This window comes from Leptonychotes weddellii, chromosome 8 (assembly GCF_054177405.1).
Source record: "Leptonychotes weddellii isolate Sample4059 chromosome 8, ASM5417740v2, whole genome shotgun sequence".
In the NCBI taxonomy this organism is placed as follows: domain Eukaryota; kingdom Metazoa; phylum Chordata; class Mammalia; order Carnivora; family Phocidae; genus Leptonychotes; species Leptonychotes weddellii.
In genome coordinates, this window is record NC_138376.1 from 81,913,135 (window position 1) to 81,939,495 (window position 26,361).

Sequence of the window (26,361 nt, forward strand, 5' to 3'; positions counted from 1 at the left end):
AAGAGCTGTTTTAGCTTAATACGGTTTGAGTTTTCAGAGTATACATCATTTCTAAAACAGGCCTAAGTGTTTAAAATACAGGTGTTAGCTAAATAAAGTTGTAAAAAGGAACTTACGTAGAATGAGTTTGCGTTTCTTTTGCTCCGAATGAAGAAAGCTACTAAGGTAAAAGACAACAGGTAGAAAGAGAATGAACACAGAAACAGCAATGACAGGCACTGTGTCACTGCAAGGGACCGAACAATTGAAAGTTCGACTCCAAAGTTTTCGAGTAATGTTCATCTGGAACAAAACAAATAAAATTATTTTATTTTATATTTAATTTGTCTTCAATTCATATAATTGTTTTATTAATAACATAACAGGCATCCAGAATTTAGACTAAACATACATCCCTAAAAAAATCTATTGATAGTTGAAGACAATTTCTTAAATTAGCTGGTTCACAGTCATTATATAAGTTTATATCCATACAGAAATTTCATATTCTAAATTCATAACACCATCCAAGGAATGCCAACCTTTCCTAGATCTCAAACAGAGAACCTGTATCATATGAATATTGTTTGACCATGCTTCATTCATTAAAAAAGACTGAAAGGGTAATTATGTGAGGTGATGGGTGTGTTAATTAACTCGACTGTGGGAACCCTTTCACAATGTGTGTGTGTATCAAATTATCACACTGTAACTTTAAATATATTACAATTTTATTTGTCAATTATACCCCAGTAAAACTGGGGGGAGGAGGCTCACAAAAACAAGCAAAAATTTTTTTCTTATGTTACATATGTAATCTCACTGAGCTTGTTGCAATATTTTTAGAATGGAAATAAAAATATCAACTAAATACAGCTTCTCTTCAAGAGATGATATCTATGAAATGTTTAATACATTACCTAAGATATTATGAAAGATTCACATGGCAAACAATTTTTTAAGTACATAATATCTAATGAGTCATAGAAACTTTATAAGATAATACCTTATTTAGCAGCATACATTAAAAACAGACATCTGGGGGCAGCAATACCTCATTTTAATTGAGCTCATGGTTTCTATCAAACATGCTAAGTGATAAAAGGAAACTATCAAATTTAATGTAGAAAAATGTTCTTGCCTGAATTTTGTTTGAGATTTGGTTTGCAAGTGGTGCTTTGTATGTTTACTGCTAAGTTTTGCTTATTATAAGAAGGATGTTCTAAAGCAGGTGGTCATGTTGATTTCCTGTGTAGTCCAACTTACGTCAGAGAATCAATATTCATTTTTCTTTATTTTAAAAATTATGAAATAGACTATTAGTCTTAAAATATATATGTAGTATTTATTGAGAGCCTATTGGAAGCCAGGTACTAATCCAGACATTAGAGCAGTAAAAAACCAAAAATCCCTATGGTGCACCCATTTTAAGTTTGATAATAAGTGCTTTTACCATGTCGAATATTAGTGATACACTATAGTTCACTCTGAGCTGTTATTCATATTCATCATTCTCAACCATTAGGTTTATCAATTTGGACCTTAAGCTCTCTTTGAGCCAATAATTCCTATTTCCTTTGAGGCCTCAAAACTCAGGCACCATAGTCCTATAAAAAGGCATGATCGCCATCTAGTGGTGTCCCATGTGAAGGCAACCTATACAATGGAGGAAAAGGCTTTTTTGTTGACCATTCAATCAATACACATTGCTAATAGGCCCACTATATGCTAGGCACTTCTAAATACTGAACAGTAAACAAAAAAGGACATGAGGTCCTTGTCTTCATGTAGCTTATATTTTAGTGAGGGGTGACAGACTATAAAAAAGTAAATTAAAAGTTTCAGATGATAATAAAAAATAAAAGCAATGGGATAGGAAGTAATTAAGAAATGGTTTCAGAAACACATGATAGCAAACCAGAGACTTCTTTAATCTGGAACAAGTGCACAAGAAACTGAAATGTAAACATATAACACCAATGGCTCTGAAAAGGGCACTTATCATCAAACTTAAAAGAACAAATGTACCAAATTATCAACTCATTTATGAAGTACTTGATCAGTGTCCATTTTAGTTTGACAGACCCGGATATTCTAAAACTTTACTACTTATAACCAGTTATTTCTAGTTGAAGACAACATATGCGGATTCCAATATACCTCTAAAGGGGATAATGATACTAAAGGCACAATCAAGAACACTGCAAAATACGTATCATATCAGAAGTAAATTACTTAACATAATAAAAAAAAAGAAGTAAATTACTTACTGCATCTTCCACATCAATGCATAAATGTGTTCCAGATTCAGCCTTATTCTCAAGTTCATTCATTTTTTGCATTTCATTGTACAAACTACTCAGAGTTTTGTATGCTTCACGACAGTTTTTGCAAACTTCTGAATAATTCCTTAACTGCAGAAGACTGTGAATGTTCCCCTAAAAGGCACATGTAATACATACAATAAAACATTACATCTCTTTAACATAAGCTATTTGCCCTCCTAGAGGACAGAAACAATACAGCACGTTAACGTGCTGAGCTGTGATGTTAGACAGGTTAGTAAATCACTCTGAGCTTCAGTTTTATCATCTATAATATATTGCTACCACGACTTGTATTATAGGTCTTAAGGACTAGAGACCTGGTATGAAAAGCAAGCACACAGCAAAAACCAGGGGTGCCTAGGTGGCACAGTCAGTTAAGCATCTGACTCTTGGCTTTGGCTCAGGTCATGATCTCAGGGTCCTGGGATCAAGCCCTGTGGCAGGCTCCGCGCAGAGCCTGCTTGAGATTCTCTCTCTCCCTCTTGCCCTCCCGCTCGTGCTGTCTCTCTTTCTCTCTAAAATAATAAAATCTTTTTTTTTTTTAAAGATTTTATTTATTTATTTGACAGAGAGAGACACAGCGAGAGAGGGAACACAAGCAGGGGGAGTGGGAGAGGGAGAAACAGGCCACCCCTCGAGCAGGGAGGCTGATGCGGGGCTCGATTCCAGGACCCTGGGACCATGACCCACGCCAAAGGCAGACGCCCAATGACTGAGCCACCCAGGCGCCCCTAAAATAAATAAAATCTTAAAAAGGAAGGAAGGAAAGAAGGAAGGAGGGAGGGAGGGAGGGAAGGAGGGAGGGAGGGAGGGAGGGAGGGAGGGAGGGAGGGAGGGAAAGAGGAAAGGAAGGAAGGAAGGAAGGAAGCAAGCAAGCCACCGTACTAGCCACCGGTAACGGAGAACAATAGCTCAGACACCAAATTACTAAAGCCTAAATACCAAAAATTTCCTAAATCATCTGGTCATTTATATGTCTGCTCTTATCTATCCTACTCTCACAGAAAAATAAAACATGCCCTTGCCTGGGCTGACTTCAACACTGAAGTCTGCCTTATTGAGACAGAAGGGACTTTATTAAAGGGGAAGGAAAAGGCACCAAATTTACATCCCCACTCCACCCTCTTATCCCAAGGTTTATAATCCAGGCCTCTCTAGTCAACAAAAAGGGACTAATGCCAAAGAATTATATGACCTAACATGAAGGCAGTGGATATAAGATATTATATTACTGAATCTCAACCTTTTCCACTTCCCGGACTGACATTTGTCTTTTTAAGAACAAGTTTGCTAACCAGTCAGTTCACATTCTTGCTTTCTATTCCCCTTATTCTTTACCTTATAGCCTAAAGAAACAGGATTAACTGAATATTTGAATGAAAAAGAAAAGGAAAAATTAAAGGAATTAAACTGATGTAGCTCCCACAATGTTACCCTCACCATCTATTTGACAGAGAAACTAAGTCTCCTTAGTTCTGCCACAAGAAATAGCACATGGTCTGTTTTTCACAGAACAATGGTGCATCTAGCTAAATGTGTTCAATCAAACATTGAGCACAGAACCTTGATGGGGGAATGTAATTTAACCATTGATACGAAAATTTTAAATGCACATATCTTTTGACAGAGTAATTTCATTTCTAGGAATCTACCAGACAGGTAAAGTCATACAAATACTCCAAGTTATATGAAAAAAGACATGTTTGTAATAGTAAAATACTGAACCAAACAAAAATCTCCATCAACACAGGGCCTGACTGGCATAGCCAAAAGATAAAAAGCTTTGCAGTGTTTAAAAGGAATGAGGAAGTAGGATTCTGGGAAGAGGATGAAACAGCACGTGCCTTGCGTCCTGACTTCTTTACCGGAAGAGATTCAAGAAAAGAAAGGTAAATCCAGGCACTTGAATAGCACCTAAAATATAAAGGTGTGACACGGAGTCTTATCGCAGGAAGGCTGAATTATAATGCAAGCTACAATACCAGTCCCAGAGAAACTGACCAGAACCACAGTCTCTTCGAACCTCTATCCTCTGCACCCACCCACGGTTCCCCAAGAGATGCAATAGGCTAGAATGATAGCCCTACCTTTCCAGCAGATTCATCCACAAAAAAGTCTTTCCACAGCCGCCAAGACAGTACAGGTTTCCAGAGAAGCCATCTGCAAATACTTACTACCCCAAATGGATCTGGTCTGGAATTTAAACCCACAACCCAGCCCAGTCACTGAGCATGGAGCCACTGCCACAGCCCATGTCACCAATTTCATTGCTACCATTGAAAGAGGACTTCGGCTGCCTCCCTTTTGACTCCCAACTTTTTAGTTGGGTTTTTCTTTCCCGTTTGTCTCTTGGCTCAAGTGGAAGAACCCTGAAGGCAGAGCATCCCCTAATGGGAACCAAAACTACCCCCTGAAGCAATAAGGACTGCCCTGAGCCTTAAGACCCCACCCAGATTGATTCCATGACAATGATCCATTTGACCTTCAAAGACTACCTGCAGGTATCCGCCCAAAACCTTTGCCCCACGTTTTCCTTATATAAACCTGGAAATAGTTTTGGCACTTTGGAGACAGTCTTTGAGAGGCTAGAGACCCATCTTCCCAGTGCTGGCCTTCCTTTCTTGTTTCACCACCATTCATTTCTCTGCCTCTGGATTTTGTCAGCAGTGAGTTGGCCAAACCTGATTTGTTTGGGACCCCTCTGAGCCAGGTGAGGTGCTCCTGCACCCCTGCATCCCAGGTACACCACTATCAATTTAGCTGGCTCTGTTCCCCTCTCAAACACACATACACACACACACACACACACACACACACACTACCTACAAAACACTGGATATCCCCAGGACTCCGTCTTTGGGGCTTCTTTATTATCATTATACCTTTACTCACTCACATTCGGTCTCATGGCTTTAAATATCATCTGTACCTGATCTGATGATTCTCAAATCTCTCTCTCCAGCTCACACTTCTCCCCTGAGCTCCAGTTTCATTTATAACACTATCTGACATTTCAATTTAGATACTTAATAGCTATTTTATATTAACTTGTTCAAAACAGAATTCTTAATCCCCAATCCCTTACAACCAGTCTTTCCTGTGGCCCCATCATCCTCTCAGCTACTCAGAGCCAAAAGCCTAGGATAACCCTGGTTCTTCTTCCTTTTCTGATCAGCCTCCACCACTCTCAGGAATTACCCAATCTATCAGCAAGTCCTCTTAGATATACTTCCAAAATATAGCCTGAACTGATCTGTTTCTCCAACACTGCAGTCAGTACCCCAGTCCACACCATCTCTCTCCTGTGACAGCCTCTTAATTAGGTTCCTTCTTTCCATTCTTGCCTAGGTTCAACTGAGTTTCTCCAGGGCAGCCAGAATGCTATTTTAACATGCAACTCATATCATGTCACATTCCTGATTTAAATGGCTTCCCCTTGTGCTTAAAATTCAATCCATATTTCTTCCTTTGTTCTGCACAGCTCTACATGATTTGGCCTCTGCCTATCTCCCCATATCTCATTCACATGTGCTCACTGTGCTCTAGCCAAACAGGCCTTCTTCCTATTCCTTGCACATACCAAGCTTATTCTCTTCCCCACAGCCTTTATCCTTGCTTCTAAGGAAAACATTATTCCAGTGGCTGACTATCTCAAACTTTAGATCATCTCAAAATTCACCTGCTCGGAGGTACTCCCTGCCCACCCTATCTAAAGTAGTACACTACACTCCTTTTCCAGGACTCATGACTCTTAATTACTTCATTTCTTTGTTATTAATCTTACCCCTACTAGGATATAGTTCATAAGAACAGAAATCTTACCTGTCTTGTTTACTGCTCTATCCTCAGTGCCCAGAACACTGCCTCCGTGCACATAATCAGCACCCAACAAACATTTGTTGAAGTGAGTGCATAGTGCCTGCTTAAGGGAACTTCTGAAAGCCAAGCTACAGAAACCAAACTCTATATGGAGAAAGAGGGAGATTGCTTCCAGCTCTCCCAACCTGGTACAATCATCCTATTACACTGACCACATAAGCACATAAGAAAGTAAGATGAGGGGCGCCTGGGTGGCTCAGTCAGTTAAGCATCTGCCTTCAGCTCACAGCCCACACTGGGCTCCCTGCTCAGTGGGGAGTCTGCTTCTCCCTCTCCCTCTGCCTCTCTCCCCACTCATGCTCTCTCTTGCTCACTTTCTCAAATAAAATCCTTAAAAATAAATAAATAAATAAAGATGAGGCTAACGACGGACATAAAAAGAAAACAAAATAAACAAGAAAAAAAAACAAGCAAGTAAAATGATTCAAAGGGAAAACAGATTAATAGACAGCAGAGTAAATGTCCTAATGAAAAAGAATTCATTCAGCAAATAGGAGAGAACTTTTATTTTTTTAAGATTTTATTTATTTAGTTGACACAGAGAGAGAGAGAACACAAGCAGGGGGAGCAGCAGAGGGAGAGGGAGAAGCACACTCTCTGCTGAGCAGGGAGCCCCACGCGGGGCTTGATCCCAGGACGCTGGGACCATGACCTGAGCCGAAGGCAGACGCTTAACCTACTGAGCCACCCAGGCACCCCAGGAGAGAACTTTTAAAAATTAATTACAGCCCAAGGTATGAAATAAATGTCCATGAGCCCATATTGATATAAATAAATAAATGTGGAAGAAGTGGCAAATCTTCCTTACAGAAAGATTTCTAAATAATTTAAGTAAATGCTCACCCCTCCAGGACTTAAAGCTTAATTTCCCCACCCCCATTCCTGATACTTAGTCACTTGGTTCCAAAGAATAGAATATGCAAAGAGGAAGAAAAAGGTAACTTTCCATTAAAGAGACCTGGCAAGCACTACCCTCTCCAGGTGATCAGGATAACACCATCAGGGATAAACCATGTTGATAGCATGTATCTCTGACAGGATGTGATGAGAAAGGTACTTCACTTCTCTAGTGTTCTTCCTCAAAACCCACAGGCCGAGTGTAACCATGAGAGAAACACTGGACAAACCCAAATTGAGGGACATTCTATAAAATATTTGACTAGTATTCCTCAAAATTATCAGTCATGAGAAACAGGGAAAGACTGAAAAATGGTCACAGACCGCAGGAGGCTAAGTGTGGTATAATGGGAAACAGATATTTGGTCTTTGTCCCTGGCTTCTGGCACATAGCTCCTAAAGCCTTTGGAATATCCAGAGTAAAAAGAGTGCCTCTGTATGCTAATGAGATGGCTGGTGGCTGGGTGTCCCTATACAGCTTCAGAATGAAGGCTGGTCACAAGAAAGACCAAAGCATGATTAGGGGGTTGGAACTTTCAGCCCCACCTCTGACCTCTAAGGAGGGAAGAGGAGCTGGAGACGGAGTTAACACCAGTTAACCAATCATGCCTATATAATGAAACCTTCAGGGGAGCCTGGGTAGCTCAGCTGGTTAAGCGTCCGACCCTTGGTCTCGGCTCAGATCATGATCTCAGGGTACTGGGATCAAGCCCCACGTCAGGCTCCACCCTCAGTGCAGAGTCGGCTTGAGATTCTCTCTCCCTCTCCCTCTGCCCCTTCTGCTTGTGCTCTCTAAAATGAATAAACCTTTTAAAAAAATAAACATTTTTAATAATTATTACATCACAGAGATATCTAAGTAAATTCCAAAATGTAGACAGGCTACATTTACTGGTCACAATTTCAATAAAACTTGAGATGTACTAATAAAAATAAACAAAAGAAATCATGTCACTCCTATTAAAAAATAATCTTCCAAAGAACTCTTAAGTCAAAGAACAAACCAAATTAAAATTGGAAATTTAGAAATAAACTCAATGTAATCCTTTTTTATCAGAATCTATTATTGGAAAGGCCAAAGTGATAAACTTTACAATCTGAAAATTATTTTATTGTTGAACAAGAAAAGCTGGAAATAAATTAACCTTCAATTGAAAGAACTAGAAAAAAGACAAAATTAATCAAAAGATTATAGGAGGAATTAATAAATGCAAAAGAATAAACAAACACATTAAGAAAAAAAACCCCAGGAACTAATAAATAAATAAATAAATAAATAAAACCAAACACAAGTTTTTGGAAAGATCAATAAAAATGAAAGTACATTTAACAAGCCTAAAGAAAACTCAAGGGAAGAAAGAACTCAAAAAAAAAATAGTATTTGGAATAAGAAAGGGAATGTAGCTACATATATGATAGAAATTTTAAGGTGTGACCAGTTACTTGTTATCCTGGAATGGATTCTTAAACAGAAAAAGGACATTAGTGGAAAAAGTGGTAAAATCAGAATAAAGTCTGGCATTTAGTTAACAGTTACCAATGTTGATTTCTTAGGTTTGACAAATATACCATGGTAACATAGGCTAACATCTGGGAAAACTAGGTCAGCAATATACAGCAATTCTGCATTACCTATACAACTTTTCTGTAAATCTAAAATTATTCCAAAATAAAACATTTTAAAAGAAAGTAACCAGTGAAAATCTGTAGTGGGGGAAGAAAAGATGTCATTCACAATGGCACCAAAAGCGATACAATACCTTGGAATAAACGTCGGAAATGTATAAAACCTATACAAAATTTAAATAAATCGGTAAGACTGTGCTAGAGGACATTAAAAAAATAGAGAATAATGGTGGTTACTGGGGGCTAGAGGAGGAGGACATGGGAAATCATTGCTTAATGGATACAGAGCTTGAGTCTGAAAATTTTCTGGAGATGAATGGTGGTGATAGTTGCACAACAATGCGAATGTACTTAATGCCACTGAACTGTACACCTAAAATGGTAACATGGTAAATTTCATATTCTATTTTACCACAATAAAAAGAGAATATACCATATTCCTAGACAGGAAAGCTCAGTATCATAAACATGTCAATTATTTCCAAATGATGAATCTAAAATGTAATGCAATTGTAATAAAATCTTAAAATGATTGAATGTTTTTTTTTACTTGCTTCTACAATTCATTTCATCAGGAAAAAAGGGTTGGAGCTATGCCTCTCATCTTACACCAAAATAAATAGAGAAAAGATGTTTAAATGCAGAAAATGAGATCATAAAATTACTAAAAGAAATCACAGGAGAAATTTTAAAAATAATTGCAAAGTGGGAAAAACCTTCTAATGTGACACCAAGTCTGCAAGCTATTAAAATGTTTTTGATAAATCTGATAATATAAAAATTAAAATTTTCCTCATAACAAAAAGAAAAGCACAATAAAAAAAAATAAACAACTAGGAAAAGATATTTGCAACTAACATCCCAGGAAAAATGTTAATTTCCCTAAAACATTCATCAGAACACTTACACCAAAGAGTAACTGGTCAAATAGACTTGTATGCAAAAATTACCATTTGGAGTTTTACAACATACATTAGTCCACTAAAATTCTAAAGTCCTGTAGTAAAGCATTTCCCAACCTTATCAGAACACTAAACCTTTTCTTATGGGCCATGTATTTACACCTTGCAGAACATTTCTTGGGAATTGCTTATCTAATAATTCTTATTATTCTCAGGGAAATTCATAATTCTGTGTCATCACATTGATTAAAGACGAAATCATACATTCTTATACTAAACATGTTTACATCTATTTGTGGGGATTACTTACTTGTTAAGCAGGTTTTAAATCTAGGATTTTATCAGAGTTCCAATCTCACCCCTCACCACACCACCAGAAAAGTTCTAATACCAACATTCAAGGGTCAGAGGTGGAGAGAACAAAAACCAAAAAGAACAGGTTTCTTTTTTTTTTTTTTTTTTAAGATTTTATTAAGTTATCTCTACATCCCACACGGGGCTTGAATTCACATCCCTGAGATTAAGAGTCACATGCTCTACAGACCCAGTCAGACACCCCAAGGGTAGGTTTCTTAAAGGCTACCTTTTACACTGTAATTCAGTTACCTTACTAAACAGTGCCTTTTAAAGTAAGTAAAATAGGGGCGCCTGGGTGGCTCAGTTGTTAAGCGTCTGCCTTTGACTCAGGTCATGATCCCAGGGTCCTGGGATCAAGCCCCGCATCGGGCTCCCCACTCCACGGGAAACCTGCTTCTCCCTCTCCCACTCCCCTGCTTGTGTTCCTGCTCTCGCTGTCTCTCTCTCTGTCAAATAAATAAATAAAGTCTTTAAAAAAATAATAGTAATAATAAAGTAGGTAAAATGTAGTTAAACAAATATTGAGGCAAAGAATAAGCTGCCTGTAGACAGAATCATATACTGCATACATAATACCTTATTGCATAAGCAAAGTCAAGATAAATTATGGTCAGATAGAAGAATATTGTGTTTTAAGTAAACAATCATACACCCAAATTACTGTGTTCATCCTCAATATCTCATCGGATCCTCACTATGAAATACTTGAAGGTAGGCAGGATAGATTTTACTGTTCCCACCTTACAAATAAGACAACTAAAGTTTTGATGATTTTCCTAAAGGCTAGTAATATTAAGAACTTAGCAGAAATCCAGGTCTACTTACTCTCCTACATTGTGTGTACAGATAAATATCAACAATTAATGCTAAAAAAATTTGTTGAATTATCTATTATGCTTTTGTACAAGGCAGCATTTTAATTTCAAGTATCATAAAAAAATACCTGGAGGTTATGCTCAAAGCAGGTCAAGGTTTGATTAAACAGACTGAGGAAGTATTGTGTGCTATTTGATAATTCTTCACTTTTGTTCGTTAAGCAATCTGTCAAAAAAACAGAAATGTATGTTAATGTATCTCCAGCAACAATTATAAACTGTCATTTATCTCTCAAGCAATCATCTTCTGTTTCAAACTATAGTATTTCTTTATTCAAACAAGCATTATGTGTTCCACGTAAGAGAATTTTCCAAATACATGAAGCTTACCCCTTCTAGTTCCTAAAAGATATTTTTTTACATCATAACCATTTTCACAAAAACCTTAAAATAATCACTCTCCTCTCTTTATGAAAATACACCAAATAAAATTTAAATTGATTTTTGATATGCTGCGAAGTCTTAATCATGAACTTCAGCTACCAAATGCTGACTTAATAAGGGTACTCTTAGTGCTGTTTATGCATCAGACTGTTTATCTTACATTAATTTAACCTAAATTCATATGCTTTTTGATCCTTTTTTGTATCAAATTTAGTAGTTCTGTGTCTCTTCCACCTTCACTTCTACTGCACCTAACAGGGTCAGCTTTTTCAATTTGCTCTTTCAAATCTATTGAGCTGTGGGACCAAGAAACAAGCTGGTAAGAATTTTGCCTAAAATACTGATAGAGGGGCTTTAAGTAAAGTCTGGAAATAAAAAGAATTATTTTACATGTTTTTTAAAATCTAAAATAAATGATACTCCTCTGCAACTTGATACTCTTGCTTAACATTAGCTCAAGTTCATTCTTCTTGGTTTCTACGCATCTAGGATATAGGTGCAAGTGCCTGGCTTCATATCCTGAAACTTGGGGTCAGCCATTTCAATCTCACTCTTTCAGAGTCCTTGCCCTCCTTACATTCCACATACTCAAAAACATCTCTAATCCTGGACAACCTCCGGTTACTTTCTCTACTCCCAATTCTGTTTGTGGCACATTATTATAGAAAATTCTAAGGTTATAATTAAGGGACTCAATTCCAATGCTAATCTCAGGGCCACAAAACAATCCTTGTAGACACCCTACCAATTATTCCACAAGGAACATTCCAAATATTTTCTATTCTCTAGTACCTAGTCCACCCTACTCTTGTCCTTAATTTCTTTTTTTTTTTTTAAAGATTTTATTTATTTATTCATGAGAGACAGAGAGAGAGAGGCAGAGGGAGAAGCAGGCTCCCAAGGAGCAGGGAGCCCGATGTGGGACTCGATCCCAGGACCCCGGGATCATGACCTGAGCCGAAGGCAGATGCTTAACCATCTGAGCCACCCAGGTGCCCTTCTTGTCCTTAATTTCAACTGGCGGCTGTATATTATACCCACTCAGGGACATCTAATATGATCTCTCTCAACTGGGAGTGGAGACAGGATAAGAAGCTATTGCAATTATCAAGGAGAAAGGTAGCAATGCAAACAGAAAGAATTCAATGGATAAGAGATAGATCAAATAGGTAGTGAAAGGTACTAGAATATAGCCCCCTCAAAATATGCCTCTTTGGCATATAGACTATTACTTTTTTAAAAGATTTATTTATTTGAGAGAGAGCGTGGGGGTGGGAGGTGGGGGGGCAGAAGGAGGGAGGGAGAGAGAGCGAGAGAGAGTCTCAAGTAGACTCCATGCTGGACTCAGGGCCAATCTCACAACCCTGAGATCATGACCTGAGCCAAAATCAAGAGTTGGCTGCTTAACCGACTGAGCCACCCAGGTGCCCCTGGCATATTAGCCACTGGGAACCAGCAGAAGCAGGAAAATATGCAGAGTATTAGTATACTGGCCTAAAAGATTAATCAGGTTTTCTGTTTTTGTAGTTGACATTTTGCAGGGAGTAGTGGGAATACAATTTCATCCATAGCAATTGCACATCTATGTTAATGAGCCATGTCACGGCAACTGACACACAGTATAGGGATAGCTGGGTGTGTGGGGGTCCCCGGACTGCCTAAAGCAGCAGTATAAAGCACATGAATGTGAGAGAACAGTGGCAATATCTTCTCTACAGTATGTAACTGAAATAATTTCTTTATAAAGAAGTAATTTATAGGATAATTATGGAAAATAAAAACAAATAAAAAAATAATCTATAAAGGAATCTCCTCTGAACAAAAGAATTTAATCTCTTCTATTTTACTGACAATCATTCCTTTTCATTTAAAATAACTTGAAAATTAAACTAAACGCTAATATAGACTGGTCACCTTGTTAAGTACCACATTAATGCAGTACCATCAAATTTTTTCAATGATCATTAGAGAGTGGTATTATAAAGCACAAAGGAGTTCATTTATACAATACGATTTAAAATGTCTTCATTATTAAAGAGCCCTGACTTTCTGATTTAAAATAAAGGAAGTCCACTAAAATTCCTCTTTTATGCTTTTATAGGAATTGGGAGCATAATGTTATAAGCAGTGAGAAGCTATATATTTTAGAAATTAGTAAGTTAAGGAATATTAGTAATAATAAAGCTTCCTATAAGCACTAAGTGAAGTGGTTATTATGAATTTTCCACATCTCAGATAATCAATGCAGCCTCATCAAGGACAGATTAGCATAGCTTCTTTCTCAGTGAGGGCTCAAGCATCAGCTCAAGAAGCATTCTTAAAGGTGTGGAGGATTCAAGTTGATATCATGACGGAAATTATTAGCATCTTTAGATAAAGTATTTGGCATCCATTAGGAGTTTGTATAAAGATCTCTGCTGTTTTACAAAATTAGTTTTATAGAAAACAACAATCACCAATTTCTGAAAAATAGGGCAAGCTTCAGAAAATATAGTATAAACTGTGAGAACTTTGTACCTGAAGAATATAATTAAGTTTAATGAGTACGAAAACAAAGACTTTTTTAAATTATAAGATACAAATAAGTGAGTCTAATGCTTAGTAAATTACCACATGATAAAATGAGAAATAGGGGTTCTGCTTAACTGAACTTTTGGTTAACCATGAAGTTTTATTATTGACTTTTTTTTTTAAGTTTTCATTTATTTGGAGAGAGAGAGTGAGTGAGAGAGAGTGAGAGAGAGTGAGAGTGAGTGAGAGAGAGAGAGAGAGAGCACCAGCAGGGGGAAGGGCAGAGGGAGAAGCAGACTCCCTGCCGAGGGGAGAGTCCAATGTGGGCTCGATCCCCAGACTCCAGAATCAGGACCTGAGCTGGTTTAACCGACTGAGCCACTCAGGCGTTCCTTAATATTGACTTTTAAAGAATTAAGACACAGTAAGTGAAGGGTGATAGAATATGTCTTTCCTAAAATATGCCTCTTTGCCTTAAGGATTATTTTGAGCTAAAGTCACTTGAAAAATAGCAAACACATATAGCTTTCTGTGAATTGCCCTTATCTACCTAAAGACAGATGTTCCAAAAGAAACTCAATCATCATAAATCCCTTCCCTGGGAGTTTCATCAACTAGGTAAGATTAACTTTTTTTTTTTTAAGATTTTATTTATTTTTTTGACAGAGAGAGAGACAGCTAGAAAGGGAACACAAGCAGGGGGAGTGGGAGAGGGAGAAGCAGGCTCCCAGCTGAGCAGTGAGCCCAATGTGGGGCTCGATGTGGGGCTCGATCCCAGGACCCTGGGATCATGACCTGAGCCGAAGGCAGATACTTAACGACTAAGCCGCCCAGGCGCCCCGGTAAGATTGACTCTTATCACAGGAAAGGAGACAAATGGAACAGAATCCAGAGTCCAGGAATAAACCCCAGCATATACAGTCAACGATGAGCTGAATTCATAGAAAGAGAAGAATGGTGATTGCCAGGGGCTGGAGGAAATGGGGAGATGTTGGTCAAAGGATACAAACCTCCAGTTTTAAGATAAGTCCTAGGAATCTAATGTACAACATGGTAATTATAGTTAGCAATACTTACTGTCTTATATACTTATATATTTGAAAATTGCTGAGAGTAAATCTTAAACATTCTCACCACAAAAAAGAAATGGTAATTATGTGACACATTACATCTCACACCATGGTGATAATCATTTTACAAAATAGATCAAATCAATACACTGTACACCTTAAACTTATGTCTATTATAGTAAGAGAAAACAGAGAACCAAAACATTTTACCATAAAACAATCCATGGTCTCATCAAAGCTTGTGAGCCTGCTAATTATTCAACTGTCAGATGCAAAGGATAACTTAGAAGCGTGTCAATAATAAGGCTATCCCTGTGTCAACAATACACTTTTGATAATAGCTTTAAAATTCTGTGCAGGAGAAATATTGATATATTTACTACTTAGCAGTCTCCACAAGAACTAGTTTCCATGTTATTTGTAATGTGAATTGGAAAAGCTGAACTGTTAACATTTCTTTTAAGCCTCCATCAATTTCCAGAACCTTCTTTCCTACTAAGACTAATATCATTCAAAGACATAGGAATTCTAAAGATAAAAGAGATGGGAGTGGTACATGGATGACACTCTCTTTTTTATTGGGTTTCTAGCCTTCCTTTCATCAACTAAAAACTGCAGAGACAAGGTGTCAACCCACAGCTAGATCAAGTAGAAAGGAAAGGTGGTTTTTGGCAGTGCATTCATTTTAATAATATTCTTTTAAACAATATTTTAGCTTTTATATTTTTACATTTTTAATAATCTTTTTTAAGATTTTATTTATTTATTTATTTTAGAGAAAGAAAGAGAGAGAGAGGGAAGGGGCAGATGGGGACAGAGAGGGACAAGAAGACTCCACACTGAGTATGCAGTACAACACTGGTCTCAATCTTACAACCCTGAGACCATGACCTGAGCTAATACCAAGAGTCGGGCATTCAACCAACTGAACCACCCAGGTGCCCCTTTAATAATCTTTTAAAATTTTTTTTTGTATTTTTATATTTTAAGTAATAGTCTTTTTTAAAAAATAGCCTCTTAAATTCACTGAAAAAGATTTTTACCAATATAATTACAGTTCTGCATTTGCTAGCAGAGAGGATGAAAAAAATAGTCATTTTTTATCAAAAGATACATTCTTACAAAATGGATCACATATTGGTTTAACTCTCCATTAAAAACAATTTTTTAAGGGGCACCTGGGTGGCTCAATTGTTAAGCATCTGCCTTCAGCTCAGGTCATGATCCCAGGATCCTGGGATCGAGCCCCGCATCTGGCTTCCCCACTCAGTGGGAAGCCTGTTCTCCCTCTCCCACTCCCCCTGCTTGTGTTCCCTCTCTCGCTGTGTCTCTCTCTGTCAAAATAAATAAATAAAATCTTAAAAAAAAAAAAAAAACAACAATTTTTTAAACATATCAGTAGTTTTTGTACTACTGATACTTTGTACTACTGTACTTTGCCATTTTTTCCCTTCCCATTTTATGTTTAGGTGCTAGAATGAATGGATTCCATATTATTCACCATTAAAGATCCTTATTGCTGGCCTCAACCATCAGGGTGTATTTGCAAATTTAATAACTAGATCATCACAAAAAGGTAATGGAGACAAATGGGTTAGTGGCTTGAGTTTAATAATTTCATTAAAATTTCTGAGAAAACTGTTTTTCTTTGTATTTAAATAAAAAGGCAAATAATCCAGAAAATTTTTTGAAAATCTGTATTGTGATTTTCATGTATATACTGTAGAGGAAAAATAATTTTCCCTCTATCTTTCTAAGTTCTCAGCTGGGGCTCCTATAACAAAAAACAGATAACAGGAGAAAGACAAACAATAGTTTAACTTGTATCTCTCATATATACATGGCAGACACACAGGAAAAATGAGTAACTCAAAGAGATGGCTAAGAATTCAGGCTTAAATACCACCTTCAGCTAAAAACAAAGAAAGAAGAGTATGAGGGAGGCTGGTTATGAAGAAGTGACCAGGAGAAGCATTGTAAATGAATGTAAGGTTATGTAGATGTATGTCCCTGCTTTTTCCATTTTTAAGATTCACCTGTGATTTAGAGTCATCTGTTTCTTGGTACAGAGAAGGAAATACTCTTACAAATGGAGATTTCCTTTATAAATACAAATTTTCCTTATAAAATGGTTACTTCTACTCTGTGTTCAGAGCTTCTCCTGTGCCTGCTGTTTATCAAAATAATCAGCTCAAAATTATCCTCATACCAAAGAGGCATATTTTAGGGTAGCATATTCTGGTCTCCTACAGTCAATTTTAGAATAGTATTTACTAGTTTCCTACAGTATAAAATTACAACATCCAAGCAAACTTCTGACCAGGCACAATTCCTTTAAAATTGTAACATGACTGTTGTCTTCCATTTATTGAAGGAGTAAACATCCCTGTATTCCTCTACATATTTCTAAAGGTCAATGATTTAAAAGAACAATGAATGAATAGGTAGGAAATAGATTTTCTTTTTAAGTGCACAAGTAAGTGGAAACCTTTATTATCATTCATTAAGAAAATAAAAGAGTGGGGGCGCCTGGGTGGCTCCGTTGGTTAAGCATCCAGCTCTTGGTTTCTGCTCAGGTTGTAATCTCATGGTCCTGAGATCAAGCCCCGAGTCTGGCTCTGTACTCAGCACGGAGAGAATTAAGATTCTCTCTCCCTCTCCCTTTGCCCCTGCCCACCTCAAATAAATAAATAAATCTTAAAAAAAAAAAAAAAAAAAGAGAGAGAGATTGAGAGTAAAGATCCCATGAAATTAGTGTTTAATAGATCTGGTTGCTAGAGATGCAATTTCATGAGAACCTGATGCCAGATCACTGCTGAGCATTTACATTTTCCTAGAAAATGTGCAACTCCATTAAAAATTTTTTTTCACATTATCTAGTTTTAATTTTATGTAGTATTAATTGTTCTTTGGAAAAAGAGAATATTTTACATTTATATTTTTAGTAAAAGATTAAGCTTTCCATAATATCAAGCATGTATATAGCATAAATACACCCTGCTTCTTTCACCTGACCACATGTCAGGTGACCAAATTAATTTTAATTAGGAAGTATTTCATTTGTTCTTCAAAAGAAGTTCAATCAAGGAATATTTTCAAGATAGGATGGCTCACAGAAAAGCAAAGTTATCCTAAGAATTTATTCTAAAGAGTTTTATAACTACCATATTAAGTAAATATGCAGCAAAATGTTTTCTTTCTTTTTTTAACTAACTGAAAAAAAAGCTACTTTGAATGAGTGAAGTCTTTGTCACAAAACATCTTTTAAAGAAAAGATGCTTTGGGGCGCCTGGGTGGCTCAGTCGTTCAGCTTGGGTCATGGTCCTGGGGTCCTGGGATCAAGCCCCGCATCGGGCTCCCTGCTCAGCAGGGAGTCTGCTTCTCCCTCTCCCTCTGCTGCTCCCCCTGCTTGTGCTCTCTTTCTCTCTATCACTCTCTCTGTGTCAAATAAATAAATAAAATCTTTAATTAAAAAAAAGATGCTTTACCTCTCAAGTATAAAAAATTAAGTCACACCAGTCAAAAGAAGTGAACCCCAATATATATCCCATTTATTCTAATTAATTTTAAATTAATTATAATTAATATATTTTTCCTATATCAATGGATTTAAGGGCTTAAGAATACTTAAAAATAGCTCTCCTATATAGGGTAAGCAAACTGTTCAATCATATTTATACTAGAAACTTCTACACCAGAAAAGTAAAGCTTTTGCTCTTAAAAAAAAAAAAAAGTAACTGTCAGTCAAGCCTCTGTTCAAATTACCAGACAATCTGAATAGAGACAAAATTAAGAGTCAATATTCAATATACCATGATGTACTACAAGGAAAAGAAACTTAGCAGGGGTCTTTTTACCATTTAGTTTTTCTCATATGAACTAAACAAAAAGACAAATCCTTAGAAAAGTTAAATTCATTAATGACTGACAGGTACACAGATTTTTTAATCCTGCGGATTTCTCCTGCCCATGCCCTACTTTATGTTTTCTTTGCTTCTTGCCTAAACTATTTTGTTATAACTTCCTCACTGGTCTCTCTCTTCCTCTTCCAATGGGATTCCATAAAAAGAAAAAATAAAGGGTCCTTATGGTAAAAAAAAAAGAAAAAAAAAGCTACAGATGGTGACTGTAGCTACTGTGGTAAGCACTGAGTATTGTATAGAATTGTCGAATCACTAAGTTGCACCCCTGAAACTAATATAACACTGTAGGTCAACTATACTTCAATAATTTTTTAATGAAATACATAAAAAAATAAAAAGCTTGGAAAGTGCTAAGTTAAATGTTAAAAAAGATTTTTTTAACCTGTAGTACTTCTCACTGCCTTTAATATTTCATGTGTATTGTAAATGTCCAAAATACTGTAATATACAACCATTTCTTAATAAAATGCTTATGATAAACTACTGTATCAGTCAAGGTCCTATTTTCCTTTTCCAATTTTACCTCCCACTGTGCTTCCAGACCCTGGAACACCTACTACTCTTTTACACCTCTGTGTCTCTGTCCATGATGGCTAGTTCTCTGCAGTGTCCTTCCTCTCATCTCTACTTACTGAAATCACGCCTAGCCATAAAGGTATAGGATCAAAAGCTACCTCCACCAGGAAGTCATTTCAAATTCTCCCCAACTTATTTTCTACTTCCCCCAACAATTCTATAACTTTATTAAAGCATTTATTTGTCTGCCTTAGATTATCCTATAAACATAGCTTTCTCCCTCACTAAATTATAAGGCACGGAAAGTAAGAACTGCCTAGTACACAGCTGGTATTCAAAACACAAACTGAAATAGTTTTAATTTTTCCAAAGAGTGCCTGAAAATAGATCTCATTGTGTTATACAAATACATATAAACTTGCGCAACTGGTAGAACAGATGTTACCATCTCCCATTACCACCATTTGACAGATTATAAACATAATTATTATTATATTAAACAGTTAACATTTCTTCAACATTATGTGCCAGCTACTCAGCTAAGTTCTTTACACAATTTTTTTCATTTAATCCTAAAAACAATTTTATAAGATAGGTTCCATTATTATCCCCAATTCATCCCCAAATCAGATGAGGAAACTGAAGGTCCAAGAGGTGAAGTTACAAGCCCAAGGTCTGACTGCAAGTGAGTCAGGGTTAGGAAGTGCCAGATCTCAGAATCAAGGCCAGATCTGTCTGACTGCAAAATTCATCCTGTCAACTGCGACACTTTTCTGCCTTTCAATATTTACCCAAGTAATTCCCACTAATAAACCATGATGCTAATCGTAGTTCTTTAAACTTAGTAATAAAAAGTATTATCTAGCTTCAAAGATCTTAAAATCACAACTGCAACATGAAAATGAAAGAATTACTTACTTGCACAATTTGCCTTCTGCCATGTGGAATTAAAAAACTCAGACAGAATCACAACTATCTGCATTCTATCTGCCATTAAGAGACTTTTGGCACAACTATGACTCTCTGATGTATTCTGTAACAAAAAGATAGAAAAATACAATCTGAGTATTTTTAGACCTCCCAAACAAAAGCTTTAGGAAAAAAAAAACCCTTATAAAAATAACTAAAATATTTATTAAAAGCATTTAACATTTTGACTGATATAATCAAATAATAATGTCATTAATAACAACTATAATAAAACAAAAGCAGCTAAATATTTATTGATACCAGGTTCATTGGCAAGGGAAGAAAATCTTTGCTTCTTAAATAAATACTTGCTTCTATAGAACAATCTCAACCACTTAGGCCCAAACCGCGTGCATCATATTTCTTACTTTTTATACATAGGAAAAAATTCTGGAAAGCTTTCATCAAAATGTAGCACTGGTTATCTCTGAATAACAGAAATATGGTGATTTTCATTTTCATTTTTGCCTCTTTCACACTGTCTAAATTTTTCTACAATGAACATATACTATTTACATAATTTCTTTAATCTGGTGAGTAAATGATTACAAAATATTTAAGTTTCATCTTCTGGGAAATTTTTAGTTCAAAACCTTATAAATCACAAAAAAAATGGGACACACAAATTTGTACCCAAATAGTTTATACCCACATAGAATATGCTGTCCACAGATCATTTTAATAATGAAACGCACACTATGCAAAAAAGTAAATCCAAGTTCCTAAATTATTTTATCCTTATCGATTTCTTTTCCCTTTTGCCCCAAGCAAGGAATTAAGTCGTGCTGACCCTTCATTCTTTCAAAGTTATTTAACTCCTACTACTTACTTACCAGGCACTCTAAGAATCCTGGAGTTTTGAGGATACAGAAAATATAATGCCATAAACACTGGAACTTCAAGAACCTCCCCAGAGGTTAACTACCAAGTCTTGTCAACTCTACCTCCTACATATCTCTGAAATCTATCCATTTCCCTCCATCACAATGATCCCCATGTAGCCTAGCCACCATTTCTTACAACACTGCAAGAGTCTCTTAATTCATCTCGCACATGTATTCTTCCCCTACCCTCCCCATCCCCTGTTCCCTCCACTTTCTCTCACGTAACCAGAATGATTGTTTAAAGTACAAATCTGATCACATCATTCTACAGAATTAAACCTGTCAATAACATCTCACTGCTTCAACATGAAAGTCTAAAACCCTTAACATACCTAATAAAGCCCACATGACCGGGTACCTGCCTACTTCTTCAGGCTCAGATCACTAGTCTACTCCTGGCTCATAGTACTTTGAGTTCTTTCTAGTGCTCAAACACACCAGACTCAGAGTCTTCACACCTGCTACTTTTTACATATATACCTTCTCACCTCTGCCCCACACCCGCTCAGATTTTAAATATCAGCTTTAACCACTGACCACTCAACCTACCACCAGCCTAGTCAAGATCAGCTCCCTTATATGCTTTGGTAGCATCTGGGGTTTTTTACTGTGCAACACTTATCACACCTGAATTAAATAATTACTTGTATTATTATATGCTTAATATCTGTTTTCCCTACCAGACGACAAGCTCTGCTTATTCACAGCTATATCCCTAGTAACTACTACTAGCCTGCACATACTAGGTACTCAATAATTTTCTTGAATGAATGCATAAGAAGCATTATTTTCTGATCACTAATGAAAGATTATTATGTTATTCTATGTTCTGAGTTTCTCCCTATATTCCTAAGACTTTATTTATCAGTCTATAGTTAATAAGTATGTTGAACAGTTCCAGGTACACACCTCTAATCACTAGCACCTACATAAATATATATACATATCTTTGTATATCTATACCTATTTATATAAATTTTAAACAAACCAAGTAGAATGAGATAGAGCTAAGCAATTCAGAGTTTGGGAGTCAAAGCATCCTGGCAACTTCTCTGTGGATGCTGAACAGCTCAATGAAACCACTATCGGTTTATATTAAAAGAAGAAAGTATGACTCTAAGGAAGAGGAAATCAGTCAGTTGTACCATTCAAGTTTCACAAATCACTGTATTCTTTACCTTCAGGTAATAAAACTATATGTGGTCCTTGTCTCAGTAATTCCAAGAGGAAGTGACAAGAAAATACAATTCTCATCAGACAATTCTGTTAAATTAAATGAATTAGCTTGCTGTACCAGAGAAATAGCTTGCAAATTTCTACCTTTGATTCTTTTTCTCCTTGTTACACTTCCCTCCTCTCTCAATCAATCCATGGACATGGATTCACCCCGAAGAGATGATAAAGGATATCTTATTCAAAATTCAGCTTATAGGTTTTCTTTGATTAACCCCACCTTGCTCTGTCCCCTTCTTTAATTCAACATCTCCCTTAACCCTTTTGCTGTAAATTGCTATTGTACAAAATATAACATTCACATTGATGATTTTTTCCTTTTTTCTTTTTCTCTTTCTCAAAATAGGTTTATTTCCCCAACTATGCTGATAGTTTGAACGTTGGGCCTTATCCTCCTTTTCCTTCTGTATCGTTTTACCAGCCCAATATTTAAGAATAGCATGTGCTTGCTGATTAAACTGACTTAAAGGAAAGATTGAGCCTATGTGAGTCAAATACATTACTCCCTAGAAATAACCCCCCCACACACACACAAAGAACAACTGATTCCTTCAAGTTCACTTCTAAGAAACTCAGAACAGTTTTTTCCCATAAGTTCATTATTACACACGATGATTCAATTCCCAAACCAATCCAAGAAAGCCTATTAAATCCATGAAGTACCTCAGAACCATAGAAATTATGATTTTGAACAACAAAGCACATCCACCTCTACTGAGGAAAGGAAAGGAAAGAGATCAAGGTCTAGGATGAATTGGAGAGGAAATCCAGATTGAGTAAAGGGTTTTTCTGCCTTTTTTTTTTTTTAAACTCTTTACTCTCTTCCTTTCACACAAAGGTGAAGTGAGCCTGGTGCCCAGATCACTGGTAGAATATGACGGGCACAAATAAGAGGAAGGAAGTTTCTGCCCCACCCCCACCCCCCACCAAGCCTCTCTTGGGCAATGAGAAATTCATGTGGAAATTCAAGCACAGATTGGGTGATGACCATAATACTGTACCACTAGAGTTTGGGGTTATTTTTTAACCGCTTCTTAATTCCACAGTATCTATACAAATGAGGAAAGCATATGCTCCCTCAAAAGATCCAAACTTTGCATCATGATTCATTATCTTGGCCATAAAACAACTCACCTAATTGCTCAAAATAGAATATGATGTCATATTATACCTTCCTATAGTGACAGGGACAAGTCTTGGGTACTTTATTTTTAAATCATAGAAAGATAGATGGATAGGGATATACATCTACCTTGCTATACCTAATAGAAGTATGCCTGAAAAATATTGCAGGTAAGCTAAATTTATTTAAACCATGTTAAAATCAAATACAAATGGAGACCAGACTTAAACATTCCCTGATCAGACAAAACCAGTTTAGTCATACAAACAAAAGCTTAATTTAGCTTACTTTGCAAGACAAGGGAGGCTAACATGACCTGTGCCCCTTCTTGCTTATCTCTTTGAAAATCATAAACCAGACTTATACTGTTCCCCAAAATTGATATGAGGTAATTACTAACCAATTCTCTTTAAGAAAATTCCTATGAAAAGTAAAAAGAAAATTCCTATATTGAAACCAAACCTGTGAAGAATTAGTGCAGTCACTCTTGCATACTATGTACATTGCTTTATAACAATGCATCTCTGAGCCTCATTCCACCTTTTGGTTTGAGTGCTCCCGGTTTGCAAACTGTCTTTTTGGTGTGTGCACAATGAACTTTTACTAATTGCTACTTCAGTGATTCATTGGTTTTACTTGTTTTTTCCAAACTTGAAAACTAGCTCTTTACCGAAAGATTGCCCACATAATTTATTTAATGCAAATAAATTTCCTATTTATGTAAAAAAAAAATAGATTTGTTAAGTAATATCAGGTTGACTTAAAGCAGGATGCAACTCTATATAAGTTCGTATTTTGTCAGATCAACTATGATTTATGAAATAATTCCAATCACATTTTCGTGAGACTACTTGTCCTCTCAATACAAGAGGAACTTTCCCTCTCCACAATCCCAATGTCATTCTTCATGTTTTTCCTTTACAAGGCATATCCAGCCCACACCTCATGACTCCTACCAGCCCTGACACTCTTATCCTTTACTGCTCTAGACCCTATAAGTTTCTTATTAGCAGGAACATGTATTCTCTCCCTTTCTCTTTTTTATTAAACCCCTCACAGGACCTACCACATGACCAGAAGAGTGCTAAGAGTACCAAAAATGGAGGGCAGATATACCACTTCCTAAAATTTTAGCTCCCATTTACTGAGAACTACTACTACATGCTAGTTTTCTAAGAGCTCCTTTTATCTTATCGATAAGAAAACAGGCACAGAGATGTAAGTAACTTGCCCAGAATATGCCAGCTAATAGGAACTGGACTCCTGGCAGACCAGCCAAAGACTGTCTTAATCACTAAGATAAGCTCTCACATGTTATCTCTTTTAATCTTTGTTAACAGTCACATCAGGCAGCTGTTTCTCTTCATTTTGCAGAGGAGTAAACTAAGACTGTAAGATAATTAATCCAAGCCCAAGCTGCTATAAAGTGGTGGATCTGATATTATCTGGCTACAAAGCTCAAGCCTCCTAAGCACTACCACACTATTGTTTCCCCCCTCTACTTGGAGTTTCAGGAAAGGGTCCTTCCTGGGAACACCAGATAGAGATGGGAAGAAGCTGTGTCAGAGTGGGGTGAAGACAGTAAAGGAGGGAAACGAAAGATAGGGTTAAGGGCACAGGACCCCCAAGAAAAACAGCCATACCTATCTGCAAACATGTATCAAGAGATGCCCAACTGCAGCCATGGAGGCAAAACTCCAAACTCCAAGACTTATAAAGCCACCCACTCTTCTGATGCCCCAAACTGCACAGTCCCAGTCCAATCCCTTTTCCTTACAAATAGGGAAACTGAGGCCCCCAGAGTAAACCATCATTACATCCTCCTTTCCCAACCCTCCACGCTGGAGGTCCCAGGTGTGCTCCTCTACCCACCCCCACTGCTCGACTGATGTTGTCCATCTTGCTGGCAACCTGTTGGAAGAGGGGGTAGCAGGTCTGACAGAGGCGCACCGGCCGGGCGCTGCGCACTAGACACCCGGTCAGCTCTGCGCTGCTGTTGGCGAAGTCCAGTAACAGCTCCCGACACTCGGGATCCAGATCCGGCAGGTCCGGGGGTAGTGACAGCGACCCCAGTCTTCCGCCCTGCAGCAGGGTCAGGGACAAGTCCTCCACCTCCAGCAACTGCTGCTCCGACAGGAGGTCGTGAAGGACCCTGTGGGGGCTGCTGACCAAGGCGAGAGCGCCCAGAGCCAGCCCCGACCACAGCAGCGGCACCAGCAGCAGCCGCGGCAGAAGCAACGACCTCCGCCATGCGACTGTCGCGTCCGGACCCATTGCGGGGTTCGCAAACCCCAAGGCACTCACTGCCGCCTCTCCACCCCCAGCGGGTGCCGGTGACCGCCGCCGCTTCCGGCTTCCTCGGCGCAGGCCGCGAGCGGGGTCACGAGGCGCGCGCGTCATGGCCCCGCCTTCGGCGCGCGGCGCCCCGCCCTATTGGCTGCCGAGAGCTTCTCGCGGCCCTCGGGCCGGCGCGCGTGCGGAAGCGCGCACACACAGGCCGGTTCGCGCTCCCAGCCGGCTACAAGCACCTGACTGAAAGGATGCGAGACCGAGAGCGGCGTCAGGCTGTGGACCATCGAGCCGAGGCTCGCCCACTCTGTAACTACAGGCGTCCACCACGTCGGACAATTGAATCTCGGGGATCTGGGCCCTCGGTCGCCCACCGCTTTGGGAGTTCCCAGCGTTCAAGAAGTCTGAGGAGTTACTTCCCACCGCAGAAAGCCGGACGGTCTCCGCCGTGGGAATTACGAGTGAGTTCCTTGAGAAAGCCTGCTGGCAGGTGCCTTTGCAGGTTTTTGCTTGGTGGTTTCTTAGCATAATTTCCTCCTTCATCCTATTTGGAAAGAGTAATAACATCTGTTGATTATTTTGGGTGGTGGAGCCTAGTGGCTTCCGAGCTTTTTTTT

The 26,361-nt window shown here is 37.8% G+C and overlaps 2 protein-coding genes across 2 annotated transcripts in view; one reads left to right on the forward strand and one right to left on the reverse strand.

Annotated features, from left to right (window-relative positions):
* OSTM1 (osteoclastogenesis associated transmembrane protein 1) overlaps positions 1-25,823 on the reverse strand; it is a 32,066-nt gene extending 6,243 nt beyond the window's left edge. Inside the window, exons 1-5 of the mRNA XM_006743712.3 lie at positions 25,328-25,823; positions 20,165-20,279; positions 10,911-11,008; positions 2,250-2,417; positions 117-282 (exon numbers count right to left, since the gene is read on the reverse strand). Of these exons, the coding sequence (XP_006743775.2) occupies positions 117-282; positions 2,250-2,417; positions 10,911-11,008; positions 20,165-20,279; positions 25,328-25,729 (949 nt within the window). The 5' untranslated portion in view covers positions 25,730-25,823. The remainder of the gene's footprint in view (positions 1-116; positions 283-2,249; positions 2,418-10,910; positions 11,009-20,164; positions 20,280-25,327) is intronic.
* Positions 25,824-25,893: 70 nt separating this feature from the next.
* NR2E1 (nuclear receptor subfamily 2 group E member 1) overlaps positions 25,894-26,361 on the forward strand; it is a 79,727-nt gene continuing 79,259 nt past the window's right edge. The window contains exon 1 of the mRNA XM_081828757.1: positions 25,894-26,205. The gene's annotated coding sequence lies outside the window, so the exon portion shown is untranslated. The remainder of the gene's footprint in view (positions 26,206-26,361) is intronic.